The 16,410-nt window shown below is 45.3% G+C and overlaps 1 protein-coding gene across 6 annotated transcripts in view; it reads left to right on the top strand.

Moving 5' to 3' along the window:
* The window catches only part of LRRC49 (leucine rich repeat containing 49), a 394,882-nt gene that overhangs the window by 32,723 nt on the left and 345,749 nt on the right, over positions 1–16,410 (top strand). For all 6 annotated transcript variants that reach the window (XR_010179247.1, XM_063926210.1, XM_063926208.1 and 3 more), the window contains one exon: positions 5,463–5,687. Coding sequence is in view for 5 of the 6 variants with exons in the window: in XM_063926210.1 (XP_063782280.1) it covers positions 5,463–5,687 (225 nt within the window). In the remaining variant the exon portion in view is untranslated. The remainder of the gene's footprint in view (positions 1–5,462; positions 5,688–16,410) is intronic.

Here is a 16,410-nt window from a genome sequence, read left to right as displayed (position 1 = left end):
TACCTTGGTAAAGACCCGTGGTGCCGTGGACAATCCAAACGGCAGCGTCTGAAACTGATAATGACAGTTTTGTATCACAAACCTGAGGTACCCTTGGTGAGAAGGGTAGATTGGGACATGGAGATAAGCATCCTTGATGTCTAGAGATACCATATAGTCCCCTTCTTCCAGGTTCGCTATCACTGCTCTGAGTGACTCCATCTTGAATTTGAACCTTTTTATGTAAGTGTTCAAAGATTTTAGATTTAAAATTGGTCTCACCGAGCCGTCTGGCTTCGGTACCACAAACAGCGTGGAATAATACCCCTTTCCCTGTTGTAGGAGGGGTACCTTGATTATCACCTGCTGGGAATACAGCTTGTGAATAGCTTCCAATACTGCCTCCCTGTCGGAGGGAGACGTTGGTAGAGCAGACTTCAGGAACCGGCGAGGGGGAGACGTCTCGAATTCCAATTTGTACCCCTGTGATACTACCTGCAGGATCCAGGGGTCCACTTGCGAGTGAGCCCACTGCGCGCTGAAATTCTTGAGACGACCCCCCACCGTGCCCGAGTCTGCTTGCAGAGCCCCAGCGTCATGCTGAGGACTTGGCAGAAGCGGGGGAGGGCTTCTGCTCCTGGGAAGAGGCTGCATGGTGCAGTCTTTTTCCCCTTCCTCTGCCCCGGGGCAGGAACGAGCGGCCTTTTTCCCTCTTGCCCTTATAGGGACGAAAGGACTGGGTTTGAAAAGACGGTGTCTTTTTCTGCTGAGAGGTGACCTGGGGTAAAAAGGTGGATTTTCCAGCCGTTGCTGTGGCCACCAGGTCCGATAGACCGACCCCAAATAACTCCTCCCCTTTATACGGCAATACTTCCATATGTCGTTTGGAATCCGCATCACCTGACCACTGTCGCGTCCATAACGTTCTTCTGGCAGAAATGGACATCGCACTTACTCTAGATGCCAGGGTGCAAATATCCCTCTGTGCATCTCGCATATATAGTAATGCATCCTTTAAATGCTCTATAGTTAATAATATACTGTCCCTATCCAGGGTATCAATATTTTCAGTCAGGGAATCCGACCAAGCCACTCCAGCGCTGCACATCCAGGCTGAGGCGATCGCTGGTCGCAGTATAACACCGGTATGTGTGTATATACCTTTTAAGATATTTTCCAGCCTTCTATCAGCTGGTTCCTTGAGAGCGGCCGTATCAGGAGACGGTAACGCCACTTGTTTTGATAAGCGTGTGAGCGCCTTATCTACCCTAGGGGGTGTTTCCCAACGTGCCCTAACCTCTGGCGGGAAAGGGTATAGTGCCAATAATTTATTAGAAATCAGCAGTTTTTTATCGGGGGAAACCCACGCTTTATCACACACCTCATTTAATTCATCTGACTCAGGAAAAACCACTGGTAGTTTTTTCACACCCCACATAATACCCTTTTTTGTGGTACTTGTAGTGTCAGAAATGTTCAATGCCTCCTTCATTGCCGTGATCATGTAACGTGTGGTCCTACTGGACATTACGTTTGTCTCGTCACCGTCGACACTGGATTCAGTATCCGTGTCAGGGTCTGTGTCGACCATCTGAGGTAACGGGCGTTTTAGCGCCCCTGACGGTGTCTGAGACGCCTGACCAGGCACTAATTGATTTGTCGGCTGTCTCATGTCGTCAACCGTTTTTTTGCAAAGTGCTGACATTGTCACGTAATTCTTTAATTACTACCATCCAGTCAGGTGTCGACTCCCTAGGGGGTGACATCACTAACACAGGCAATTGCTCTGCTTCCACATCATTTTCCTCCTCATACATGTCGACACAATCGTACCGACACCCAGCACACACACAGGGAATGCTCTGATAGAGGACAGGACCCCACTAGCCCTTTGGGGAGACAGAGGGAGAGTTTGCCAGCACACACCAGAGCGCTATATATATACACAGGGATAACCTTATATAAGTGTTACTCCCTGTTATAGCTGCTGTATTTATATATTAGCTGCCAATAGTGCCCCCCTCTCTGTTTTACCCTGTTTCTGTAGTGCAGGACTGCAGGGGAGAGTCAGGGAGCCGTCCTTCCAGCGGAGCTGTGAAAGAAAATGGCGCTTGTGTGCTGAGGAGAAGGCTCCGCCCCCTTCACGGCGGCCTTTTCTCCCGCTTTTTTCAGGAAACTGGCAGGGGATAAATGCATCCATATAGCCCAGGAGCTATATGTGATGCATTTTTTTTAGCCATATAAGGTTTTTATATCGTTTTTATTGCGTCTCAGGGCGCTCCCCCCCAGCGCCCTGCACCCTCAGTGACCGGAGTGTGAAGTGTGCTGAGAGCAATGGCGCACAGCTGCAGTGCTGTGCGCTACCTTATTTGAAGACAGGAACGTCTTCTGCCGCCGCTTTCTCCGGACCTCTTCGCTCTTCTGGCTCTGTAAGGGGGCCGGCGGCGCGGCTCCGGGACCCATCCAGGCTGAACCTGTGATCGTCCCTCTGGAGCTAATGTCCAGTAGCCAAGAAGCCCAATCCACTCTGCAGTCAGGTGAGTTCGCTTCTTCTCCCCTTAGTCCCACGATGCAGTGAGCCTGTTGCCAGCAGGACTCACTGAAAATAAAAAACCTATTTAACCTTTTACTTCTAAGCAGCTCAGGAGAGCCACCTAGCTTGCACCCTTCTCGTTCGGGCACAAAAATCTAACTGAGGCTTGGAGGAGGGTCATGGGGGGAGGAGCCAGTGCACACCAGCTAGTCTAAAGCTTTTACTTTTTGTGCCCAGTCTCCTGCGGAGCCACTATTCCCCCATGGTCCTTACGGAGTTCCCAGCATCCACTAGGACGTCAGAGAAATCTAGATTGAATCCATCTATATAACATATCTTCTCTATGGATTGTTACGCTAGTATTCGAATTTTCTACTATGTATCCTATCATTTTTTGCATTAGTATAATGGGAGTGCAACTATTATGTTCTCCTATATATATCCTCTATTCACTTATTATTAGGACTATATGTAGCAATTATTGTATAAGTGACGTTGGGCCAAATTTGGGGATATGTACAATAACAGCAATTAAATGAATAAAAGAAGAAATTAATATTTGATAATAATAATTGATACTAATTGTAGACAAAAAGTGTATTCTCTTTCTAAATAAATATATATATAAAAAAATGGTTCTCAGATGAGATTCAAACTTGCACTTCAGTGCTGAATGGTACTGGCTATTAGTATGTTGAGCCACAGCGGCTCCACTAATTATGAGCATGCTGGAAGTTGTACTTAACCCTGTAAAAAGAACCATTTAAATTGTTACAGTTTCTCTCTCTGATGCACATACTATCATTTAGTATGTAAATATACCTTTATTTTTTATTCATAATTGTTTTAGATGGTTATATGTATAAGTTTATATGTATGCAATGTACATTGAGTGTAAACACTTGTACTATTGAACCATTGATATAATGAAAACCACACGTTTTAATTCAAATCCCTGCTACACACCTGCATGGGGTTGACCTGCAGGATGAGGGAGCACCTGTTGATAATTAACATATAGGCTAAATCAGTACCGATTGGTGGACAATTGGTAGACAATGCCTTTAAATATTTGGGACTCCCTGGTATCAGGATTACCTTCTGAGGAAACCGACAGCCATTTACATCGGAGAAACGCGTAAAGGTGATACCCACTTCACCCACATTTTTACCAGCCTTTAATACTGGCACAGCCACTGTGGAGATCACTCGTGCCGCGGATAGCTGCTCCATCCCAGTTTGGGACCAATCTTCCTGCAGATCACCTCTTGTGTTTCCAGCCGCTTTGTCCCAGCCGGGGACGAATCACCTGCAGACCGCCCGTGCTGCTTGCGGCTGTGCTGCCCCAGTCAGGGATCCACCGTCTTCTACATTGCTGTCTTAGCCCTTGTGCCATAGGGTCTGACAGCATCTCCCCGCATTGTACGGCTACAAGTGCACCGTTTGGAGTTCAAGGGACGAGAGATACAAAAATGCCAACGGTGAGACATTACATGCATTAATAACGGGGGCTGTGACTGCATTATATGGATGAAGAGGATCATTAAATCATATCCAGCGGAGTGTTAAGCTTCACTTCGGCACATATCTCCACTATATTAAAAAGGCCAGTACCTACAATAAGATATCCATTTACATATATTCTCCAATACAGGGAGCCATTGATTGGTCCGGGACATTCATTTACATCTCTGTCCATGTAAGAATCTTTGGACATCTATAAATACGTTCAAATTGGGACTGGTCATGGACATCAGTTTACTGGCATATATAATGGTTTAAGTGATGTGATGTGGTTTTATTGTTATACCAAAATTTGATTTATTTACCAATTGGGTTTGTATGATAATAAATTGTTTTTATACTATATTATTTTTTGCGCTCTCTTATATAGTTAAGTCTATATGTTCAACACATTTATCTTCCCAGTTGTTTCAGATTACTGAGTGAGAGCTGCAAAAATAAGCTAAATATATTAGTGTGGTTATTCTATATCAATAGCGCCTGTACTGAATTTTCCTATTTGGTTTATTTGGTCTATGTTTATTTGTCAATGAATAGTAATCAGCTTAAGAGGTTGTTCTATTGTTAAATAATACTACACAATAGTTCTTGTTAATAATAAAAGAATAGAAGTTAAGTAAGGAGTTCCAATTGATCTTTTCATTCAGGCCATGCGGGTGTACTGAATTCATCCTGAATATCCAGCTGGTTTCCAACAGTGAAACCTGTGTGTTTTCGTGTGAAACAGCCCCGTTTTCGGATGAAAATGGGTCTGTTTCCGGGGTTTCTGCTTTGCCTGCCGGAGGCAGGTGAAACAAAATCCCCGATAAACCGGCGCATGCCGCGGCTTCTCGGGGCTAATTAGCTAGCCCCTGGTGGGACAGTTAGCCCCGGTAATTTACCGGGGCTAATTAGATATCCCCCTAAGCAGTCATTGGAAGAGTGGCTTTGCAGAATACATAGTCAAGATTGGTTGTTTCATGCAGATGGCCAATGTTGTCACAGGAGTCGAATGGTTGTAGAATCAACTTTTTGACTTGTATGAGATTGCATCAGGGCATTGTCCTTAACATGTGCGAGGAGCTACATATATGTAATACAGTTGGTAGGTAATATTTTACCTGACATTCCACTGTAGCTCTTTTATAAAATAAACCCTGACCACTGTATTTTACCTCCATGATATCAATGTCTGATTTAAATGTTGGGTTTAGTGGTCTTTGAAGGATAAAAATGCAATTTTGATATATACTTGAATTTCTAAAAGATCAGTTGACCTCTAACTCATAGGTAACAGATCAATTTAGTTCCCTGTGTCTTGATGTTGTATGCATTGTGTGATGTAAGTCCCAGCAGTAAGATTGTTGTTACTTGTTATTGTCTATCTATAAGGTTTTATTTTGCATAATTATCGTCTGTTATTTATTTAATGTGTATTCCCAACCAGATGGAAGGCATTCAAGTCCAGTGAATCGGAATAAACCGTCATATATCCCGTTGACTTCTAATGTTACTGAGGTTTTTGGCTCTGCTCCAAGATATGGAAGGGAGTCAATGTCACTGGGAGCATTTGGAGAACTTCCCAGTCATATATCCACTAAAAGCAGGTCCAGATCTGTCTCCCATTCTGCCAGTGCAAATAACAACCATGAGGATCCACATAAATCAAAAGGTGGGTCAAGCATTTATCATCCGCAGTTCTGTTCCATTCTTTTCTTCAGTCACAGGCATTAGTTTGCTGCGTGCTGGTACGTAAGAACATGTATGGGTTTCATTTTTTTTTTATTACGGTAATTAGACGTTGCAATATTGCTAATGGACACAAATGGACGTATGGTTGTTATGTTACCAAAATCTTAACACTGTGCAAATGTTTTTATGAAATTCTGTGACAGATCTTTATAAACTAAAGAAATAAAAAAGTACAGTGGTAGTATACCCTGGGCAGTAACATAAGAAGCATAGAAAAGGTATAAATTGTAAAATGTGGAGTACTTCCCTTAATTTGACGGAATGTTGGCTGAGAATCTGGCAATATATGGGGAAATTAAGAAAATATAAAATATTGTGATATCTTCTAGATACAAAATGATATAAAATACATGCAAACACTTTGAGTTTTCTCGTGTTACTCCATTCAAGTATAAGCAGGCAATATAGGAAATAATGTCCTAATACATTTATTATAGACAGAAGTGAACAAATTAACTTTCAGTGAGCACTAATAAATGTCCACAGAACCTAGCAGAATGATAAATTAGCTCAAAAGAAGCAAATATGCACAGTTAAACATAAAATTACAAGGAGCAAGTGAAAATATGCACAATAATATACAAAAGATTTCAATAAATTAGCAATTAATAGAGCAAGAGAAGTCTGTAGCCCACAACAGGTGCAGAATAAAAATTAACCCGTACCAGAACAAATGTAAAGGCTGGCATTGTTTTGCAAGCAAAGTGCATCCGGATCACACTCTGCGTGTCTCGCTGGCTTACACAGGTCCTCTGGAGTGGCGTGTAGTCTGGAAGGAGCATGTGTGAGCACCAGCGTTTTGCACTATCATACGCTCTTCAAGGCAAATGCGGCTCCCTAACATGCTCTATCTTTTATGCTCAATACTTTTCTGTCCACGTGAACCAGAAGTGTGTAAGCCGCAACTTCCAGTTTCCACATTATTGGAAGTGTTGAGCAAGGATTGAGTCTGAATATGAGAGAGAGTCATAAAAATATTTGAGTTCAAGACCTTTGTGCATAATGGTTTTAAGATTTAAGGTCCACTTAATTTGCACCTTGCAAGTTTGGCATTTATATTTCTTTCAATACATGTAGATTTAACGTTCTCTATGCCCAGAAAACTTTTAATATGTTTTGTAGAGCATCCATGAATTTTCTTAAAATGCTCAAACAAAGGGGTATATGTAATAGGGTCTTAGATTCCGGAGCTGCGGGATGTCAGTCGATCATGGATGTTTTTTTAAAGCGGCAGTCATTTACAAGGCAAAACCATACATTGTAAATGATTGCTGCTTTCAGAAAATGTCTGAGTTTGAGTGGTCTGCCTTAGTTTGAGTGGTGTCTTTTTCAATGCGTATGGTCAAATCTAGGAAGTGAATGGATTGTTGACTTATGTTGTAGGTAAAATGCAATTTAAAATGGTTGCTATTAAGGAGAGTTCACAAAGTTCTGAATTTGTCTTCTGATCCATACCAGAAAAATAAGAAGTCCTCTATATACCGATGCCAGATTACCAGGTTATTCCCCTAGAGTGGATTTTGGCAGATGTTGTCTTTTTCCAACTTGAACTTTGTACTCATGGTTGTGTGGATGCATTGTATGCAATGTTCTCCATTAAAGAAGTACTGTAATTGTGCTGCTAAATGAATCTGATGCTTTTTTTTTTTATGATCATTTTTCTGTGCTCAGATATGTTTGGTCCAGAAACCTAATTCTTTCTCATGGTCAGTGATTGTATACAAGAATGGGATGTAGGACTTTGCGATGTACTCTTTTTCACTCAGACTAGCTATGTTGTCTAATATCATCAACCTGGTGAAGTTCTCAATGTAGCTGCTTTTTATATGCGCTGGGTAAAAGGAGGTTGGTATTGGGCAACAATCAATGTTTGAGTAAGCAAAAGTGGAATCTCACTAGAAAAGAGAGAACAGCTATTAGGGACCTACAAAATGATAAAAGCATTGTCGTTAAACCATCTGACAAGTGTGGTAGCGTTGTCCTCATGGATAGGTCCTGTTATGAGCAGGAGATCTATTTGCAACTACAAAGCAACACCAACAGTTGTGTCCTCATACACTTAGCTTGAATACTCCATGCAGTGTGAAATGCCTGGCGCCAGTTAACCACCAGGTCCTGTACGACTCAGCTTGCGCCAAGCTTATTTTTTGCCCAAAAATGCATTTTAGTTGCAACTAAGACACCCCAGGCAACTGCACAAATTAATTTGATATGTGCCACTTGTACTGTATATATGTGTGCAACGGAGTCTGTACTTGTAGCACAATGTAACATGACATGGAAAAAGCTACTGTGGCACACAGTTATACAAGTGGCGCATATCAAGTTAATCTCTGCAATTTATTGGTGCATCTTAGTTGTATTTTTGAAAATAATGCTCTGCCCACAAAAATATTGGTCCGTGTGGAAAAAGGAATATTGACCATAAAAGGCAGGGCATGTTGGGAGGAGCCACATTTGTTGTGAAGAGCTTATGATACACAAAATGCATCTGCAGCTCCCACATACTCCTTTCAGACTGCACCCCACTCCAGAGGATCTGTGTAAGCCAGTGAGACACGCAGAGTGTGATCTGGATGCACTCTGCTTGCAAACCTTTCCTTGTTTTTCCCCCCCTGTTATTTCTACCCCTGTTGTGTACTACAAACATATCTCGCTCTATTAAGAGCTAATTTATTGGAATATTTTGTATTTTATTGTGCATATTTTTACTTGCTTCTATTCGGCTTATTTATTTGCAATTTTGTGTTTCTTTTTCGTCCACTAGGGGGCACAGGATTCATTATGCTGGGTATAGGTTGGATGTTGAGGCATCCGGGCACCAATAGGTTACATTTTATTACCGAGCAACCCTCTGGCCTCCCGTCCCCTATATCCCGCCTCCCCTCCAGGTCCCGCCAGTTTTTAAGTTGATGCTGGCAGGAGCACCATGAAGAGGGGCTAAGAAGCTCCAGGATTACTTAAGAGCAGTGGTACAGGTGTACTTGGACCGTGCTCCATCATCCAATGCTGGTAGGCGGGCTAATGACTACTGCCGCGGGACTCATTGGAGGCGCACATAGCTCTTGGAGCCCGCAGCAGGGATCCACCCCAGCAGTGGAGACAGTGGGGTGTGGGGGCTGTGATGCATCAGGACAGCTGTGCCTTTTCACTAGACCACCAGGGACATTGCGGCAGACACAGGCAGTCCCTGGAGGTAATGCACCTAAGGGGGATAGGTAGTGGTCTGCGGCCCCTCCCCCATCCCTGAGCTGGCTTGGCTTGAAACAAAGGGTTAACTGCCAGTTTCAGGAAAATTGCGCCTCCCTTAGCTGGTCCTGTCCATAAAACGCCGGGCGGCCATTTTAAAACATTATTGCTCTGGCTGGGGAGTGAGTTTTGGGCCTTGTCTCCCCTATACCTGGCTCCCTGAGCCTGGTCCTGGTTTATTTTCTCCTGCCTGCATCTACAGGACAGTTGAGTATTACTGCCCACTACTGCTAATACTGAGAGTACTGTGTGGTTTGTGTGGTTTACTATGTAAATATATAGCCCGCTATACAACCATAGGAACTACTGTGGGTATGGCTCTGTCTATGTGTCAGTGATACACAGTCTTGTTTTATATGTATATATATATTTCTCTTACGTCCTAGAGGATGCTGGGGTCCATTTTAGTACCATGGGGTATAGACGGTTCCGCAGGAGCCTTTGGCTTTTTAAGACTTTTCTCCTGCAGAAACTCCAGTGTGAAGCTCCTGAACGCTGTTTCACCTCATGACAACGCTGATACAATACAGGGTGTTATAGAAGGGGAAGAGAGTGTTCATTATAATTAGGTCTGTGGGCCTATTATTGGTATATGCGCTGTAAGTGGGTAATAGTTCCACAATGCACAATAAGGCGCAGTGTGTGGACTGGCAGATCCATCTGTGTCTATCTGACATACTTTAGTGTGGTCGGTCCCCAATAGCTCCCCTGTGTGATAGGGGTGTGTGTGTGTGTGTGTGTACAAGTGTGTAACATGTCAGACATTGGGAAAGGTTCTTCCCAGGAAGAACCCATTTTAGATGCACAAGAGGGTAATGTGGTGGCCCTTCCCTCTCAGAAGGAGCCGGAGTGGGTGAGAATGTTGCAAAAGAATGGTGGTTATTCCGAGTTGATCGCTAGCTGCTTTCGTTCGCAGCACAGCGATCAGGCAAAAAATAGGTATTTCTGCACATGCGTATGTGGCGAAATGCGTCTGCGTGACGTACTTTCACAACCAATGTAGTTTTACACAAGGTCTAGCGACGCTTTTCAGTCGCACTGCTGACCGCAGAGTGATTGACAGGAAGTGGGTGTTTCTGGGTTTCAACTGACTGTTTTCAGGGAGTGAGTCAAAAAACGCAGGCGTGCCAGATAAAAACGCAGGCATGACTGGGGAAACGTAGGCGTGGCTGGCCGAACGCAGGGAGTGTTCGTGACGTCAAAACAGGAGCTAAATAGTCTGCAGTGATCGCAAGCTAGGAGTAGCTCTGGAGCTACTCTGAAGCTGCACAAAATAAGAATTTACTTACCGATAATTCTATTTCTCGGAGTCCGTAGTGGATGCTGGGGTTCCTGAAAGGACCATGGGGAATAGCGGCTCCGCAGGAGACAGGGCACAAAAAGTAAAGCTTTAGGATCAGGTGGTGTGCACTGGCTCCTCCCCCTATGACCCTCCTCCAAGCCAGTTAGGTACTGTGCCCGGACGAGCGTACACAATAAGGGAGGAATTTTGAATCCCGGGTAAGACTCATACCAGCCACACCAATCACACCGTACAACTTGTGATCTAAACCCAGTTAACAGTATGATAACAGCGGAGCCTCTGAAAAGATGGCTCACAACAATAATAACCCGATTTTTGTAACTATGTACAAGTATTGCAGATAATCCGCACTTGGGATGGGCGCCCAGCATCCACTACGGACTCCGAGAAATAGAATTATCGGTAAGTAAATTCTTATTTTCTCTATCGTCCTAGTGGATGCTGGGGTTCCTGAAAGGACCATGGGGATTATACCAAAGCTCCCAAACGGGCGGGAGAGTGCGGATGACTCTGCAGCACCGAATGAGAGAACTCCAGGTCCTCTTTTGCCAGGATATCAAATTTGTAGAATTTTACAAACGTGTTCTCCCCTGACCACGTAGCTGCTCGGCAGAGTTGTAATGCCGAGACCTCTCGGGCAGCCGCCCAAGATGAGCCCACCTTCCTTGTGGAATGGGCCTTAACCGATTTAGACTGTGGCAGGCCTGCCTCAGAATGTGCAAGTTGAATTGTGTTACAAATCCAACGAGCAATCGACTGCTTAGAAGCAGGCGCACCCAACTTGTTGGGTGCATACAGTATAAACAGCGAGTCAGATTTTCTGACTCCAGCTGTCCTGGAATATATTTTCAGGGCCCTGACAACTTCTAGCAACTTGGAGTCCTCCAAGTCCCTAGTAGGTGCAAGGCACCACAATAAGCTGGTTCAGGTGAAACACTGACACCACCTTAGGGAGAGAACTGGGGACGAGTCCGCAGCTCTGCCCTGTCCGAATGGACAAACAGATATGGGCTTTTTTGAGAAAAAACCACCAATTTGACACTCGCCTGGTCCAGGCCAGGGCCAAGAGCATGATCACTTTTTATGTGAGATGCTGCAAATCCACATATTTGACTGGTTTTAAACCAATGTGATTTGAGAAATCCCAGAACTACGTTGAGATCCCACAGTGCCACTGGAGGCACAAAAAAGGGGTTTGTATATGCAATACTCCCTTGACAAACTTCTGGACTTCAGGAACTGAAGCCAATTCTTTCTGGAAGAAAATTTACAGGGCCGAATTTGAACCTTAATGGACCCCAATTTGAGGCCCATAGACACTCCTGTTTGCAGGAAATGCAGGAAACGACCGAGTTGAAATTTCTTTGTGGGGCCTTCCTGGCCTCACACCACGCAACAAATTTTCGCCACACGTGGTGATAATGTTGTGCGGTCACCTCCTTTCTGGCTTTGACCAGGGTAGGAATGACCTCTTCCGGAATGCCTTTTTTCCCTTAGGATCCGGCTTTCCATCGCCATGCCGACAAACGCAGCTGCGGTAAGTCTTGGAACAGACATGGTACTTGCTGAAGCAAGTCCCTTCTTAGCGGCAGAGGCCATAAGACCTCTGTAAGCATCTCTTGAAGTTCCGGGTACCAAGTCCTTCTTGGCCAATCCGGAGCCATGAGTATAGTTCTTACTCCTCTACGTCTTATAATTCTCAGCACCTTAGGTATGAGAAGCAGAGGAGGGAACACATACACCGACTGGTACCCCCACGGTGTTACCAGAACGTCCACATCTATTGCCTGAGGTTCCCTTGACCTGGCGCAATACCTGTCCCGTTTTTTGTTCAGACGGGACGCCATCATGTCCACCTTTGGTATTTCCCAACGGTTTACAATCATGTGGAAAAAAACTTCTCAATGAAGTTTCCACTCTCCCGGGCGGAGGTCGTGCTGAGGAAGTCTGCTTCCCAGTTTCCATTCCCGGGATGCAAAACTGCTGACAGTGTTATCACATGATTTTCCGCCCAGCGAAAAGTCCTTGCAGTTTCTGCCATTGCCCTCCTGCTTCTTGTGTCGCCCTGTCTGTTTACGTGGGCGACTGCCGTGATGTTTTTCCCACTGGATCAATACCGGCTGACCTTGAAGCAGAGGTCTTGCTAAGCTTAGAGCATTATAAATTTACCCTTAGCTCCAGTATATTTATGTGGAGAAAAGTCTCCATACTTGATCACACTCCCTGGAAATTTTTCCCTTGTGTGACTGCTCCCCAGCCTCTCAGGCTGGGCTCCGTGGTTACCAGCATCCAATCCTGAATGCCGAATCTGCGGCCCTCTAGAAGATGAGCACTCTATAACCACCACAGGAGAGACACCCTTGTCCTTGGATATTGGGTTATCCGCTGATGCATCTGAAGATGCGATCCGGACCATTTGTCCAGCAGATCCCACTGAAAAGTTCTTACGTGAAATCTGCCGAATGGAATTGCTTCGTAGGAAGCCACCATTTTTACCAGGACCCTTGTGCAATGATGCACTGTTTTTAGGAGGTTCCTGACTTGCTCGGATAACTCCCTGGCTTTCTCTTCCGGGAGAAACACCTTTTTCTGGACTGTGTCCAGAATCATCCCTAGGCACAGCAGACGTGTCGTCGGGATCAGCTGCGATTTTGGAATATTTAGAATCCACCCGTGCTGATTGTAGCAGTATCCGAGATAGTGCTACTCCGACCTCCAACTGTTCCCTGGACTATGCCCCTATCAGGAGATCGTCCAAGTAAGGGATAATTAAGACGCCTTTTCTTCGAAGAAGAATCATCAATTCGGCCATTACCTTGGTAAAGACCCCGGGGTGCCGTGGACAATCCAAACGGCAGCGTCTGAAAATGATAGTGACAGTTCTGCACCACGAACCTGAGGTACCCTTAGTGAGAAGGGCAAATTTGGGACATAGAGGTAAGCATCCCTGATGTCCCGGGACACTATATAGTCCCCTTCTTCCTGGTTCGTTATCACTGCTCTGAGTGACTTCATCTTAATTTGAACCTTTGTAAGTGTTCAAAAAAAAATTTTTTTTTTTTTAGAATAAGTCTCACCTAGCCTTCTGGCTTCAGTACCACAATATAGTGTGGAATAATACCCCTTTTCTGTAGTAGGAGGGGTAATTTAATTGTCACCTGCTGGGAACACAGCTTGTGAATTTTTTCCCATACTACCTCCTTGTCGGAGGGAGACTTGGTAAAGCAGACTTCAGGAGCCTGCGAAGGGGAAACGTCTCGACATTCCCATCTGTACCCCCGGGATACTACTTGTAGGATCCAGGGGTCCTGTACGGTCTCAGCGCCATGCTGAGAACTTGTCAGACGCGGTGGAACGCTTCTGTTCCTGGGAATAGGCTGCCTGTTGCAGTCTTCTTCCTTTTCCTCTATCCCTGGGCAGATATGATCTTATAGGGACGAGAGGACTGAGGCTGAAAAGACGGTGTCTTTTTCTGCAGAGATGTGACTTAGGGTAAAAAACGGTGGATTTTCCAGCAGTTGCCGTGACCACCAGGTCCGATGGACCGACCCCAAACAAGTCCTCTTCCTTTATACGGCCATACTGTGCCGTTTGGAATCTGCATCACCTGACCACTGTCGTGTCCATAACATCTTCTGGCAGTTATGGACATCGCGTTTATTCATGATGCCAGAGTGCAAATATCCCTCTGTGCATCTCGCATATATAGAAATGCTCTATAGTCAATAAAATACTGTCCCTGTCAAGGGTATCAATATTTTTAGTCAGGGAATCCGACCAAGCCACCCTAGCTCTGCACATCCAGGCTGAGGCGATCGCTGGCCGCAGTATAACACCAGTATGTGTGTATATACTTTTTATTATATTTTCCAGCCTTGTCAGCTGGTCCTTGAGGACGGCCCTATCTATAGACGGTACCGCCACTTGTTTTGATAAGCGTGTGAGCGCCTTATCCACCTTAAGGGGTGTTTCCCAACGCGCCCTAACTTCTGGCGGGAAAGGGTATACCGCCCATAATTTTCTATCGGGGGGAACCCACGCATCATCACACACTTTATTTAATTTATCTGATTCAGGAAAAACTATGGTAGTTTTTTCACATCCCACATAATACCCTCTTTTGTGGTACTTGTAGTATCAGAAATACGTAACACCTCCTTCATTGCCTTTAACGTGTGGCCCTAATAAGGAATACGTTTGTTTATTCACCGTCGACACTGGATTCAGTGTCCCTGTCTGTGTCTGTGTCGACCGACTAAAGTAAACGGGCGTTTTAAAACCCTTGACGGTGTTTTTGAGACGTCTGGACCGTACTAATTGTTTGTCGGCCGTCTCATGTCGTCAACCGACCTTGCAGCGTGTTGACATTATCACGTAATTTCCTAAATAAGCCATCCATTCCGGTGTCGACTCCCTAGAGAGTGACATCACCATTACAGGCAATTTGCTCCGCCTCCTCACCAACATCGTCCTCCTACCTGTCGACACACACGTACCGACACACAGCACACACACAGGGAATGCTCTGATAGAGGACAGGACCCACTAGCCCTTTGGAGAGACAGAGGGAGAGTTTGCCAGCACACACCAAAAACGCTATAATTATATAGGGACAACCTTATATAAGTGTTTTCCCTTATAGCATCTTAATATATATATATAAGCATATCGCCAAATTAGTGCCCCCCCTCTCTGTTTTAACCCTGTTTCTGTAGTGCAGTGCAGGGGAGAGCCTGGGAGCCTTCCCTCCAGCCTTTCTGTGAGGGAAAATGGCGCTGTGTGCTGAGGAGATAGGCCCCGCCCCTTTTTCGGCGGCCTCGTCTCCCGCTCTTAACGGATTCTGGCAGGGGTTAAATATCTCCATATAGCCTCCGGAGGCTATATGTGAGGTATTTTTAGCCAAAATAGGTATTCATTTGCCTCCCAGGGCGCCCCCCTCCCAGCGCCCTGCACCCTCAGTGACTGCCGTGTGAAGTGTGCTGAGAGGAAAATGGCGCACAGCTGCAGTGCTGTGCGCTACCTTTAGAAGACTGAGGAGTCTTCTGCCGCCGATTCTGGACCTCTTCTTACTTCAGCATCTGCAAGGGGGCCGGCGGCAAGGCTCCGGTGACCATCCAGGCTGTACCTGTGATCGTCCCTCTGGAGCTGATGTCCAGTAGCCAAGAAGCCAATCCATCCTGCACGCAGGTGAGTTCACTTCTTCTCCCCTAAGTCCCTCGTTGCAGTGATCCTGTTGCCAGCAGGACTCACTGTAAAATAAAAAACCTAAGCTAAACTTTCCTAAGCAGCTCTTTAGGAGAGCCACCTAGATTGCACCCTTCTCGGCCGGGCACAAAATCTAACTGGCTTGGAGGAGGGTCATAGGGGGAGGAGCCAGTGCACACCACCTGATCCTAAAGCTTTACTTTTTGTGCCCTGTCTCCTGCGGAGCCGCTATTCCCCATGGTCCTTTCAGGAACCCCAGCATCCACTAGGACGATAGAGAAAAATATTTTGTAGCCACACTGTGATCCTTTCGTTCGCACTTCTGCTAAGCTAAGATACACTCCCAGAAGGCGGCGGCTTAGCGTTTGCACGGCTGCTAACAGCAGCTAGCGAGCGGACAACTCGGAATGAGGGCCAATATGCCAATGCTTGCAAAGAAATTCTCTGAGTCTGAACAACAGACTAAATATTGGAGGCAGTCTGTGGAGGATGCACTATTTACTGACCCCTCCATATCATCCACTCGGGTCCCATCCAGTTCCCAGAAAAGGTCTCTGGCCCAGATAATGCAAGGGGACACAGACACAGATTCCGACTCTGACGTCGACACTGGGGATTTGAGAGGGGTAGACCCCAAATTAGCCAAAAGCATACAATGTATGATAGTTGCTGTAAAGGAAGTGTTGAAGTTTCCTGAAACAACACTGGTCCCAGAGGAAAAGGATTATTTTAAATTAAATAAAAAACAGCTTGTGACTTTTCCTCCTTCAAACGATTTGAATGCGTTCTTTGAAGAATCCTGGGCTAACCCTGAGAAGAAATTTACCCTTCCCAGAAGGATACGTGTAGCGTACCCTTTACCTGAGAAAGACAGGCACAAATGGGA

The sequence above is a fragment of the Pseudophryne corroboree genome, chromosome 6 (genome assembly GCF_028390025.1).
Source record: "Pseudophryne corroboree isolate aPseCor3 chromosome 6, aPseCor3.hap2, whole genome shotgun sequence".
NCBI lineage: Eukaryota > Metazoa > Chordata > Amphibia > Anura > Myobatrachidae > Pseudophryne > Pseudophryne corroboree.
Note: the sequence above shows the minus strand (reverse complement) of the source record. Positions and strands in the feature narration are given on the sequence as shown.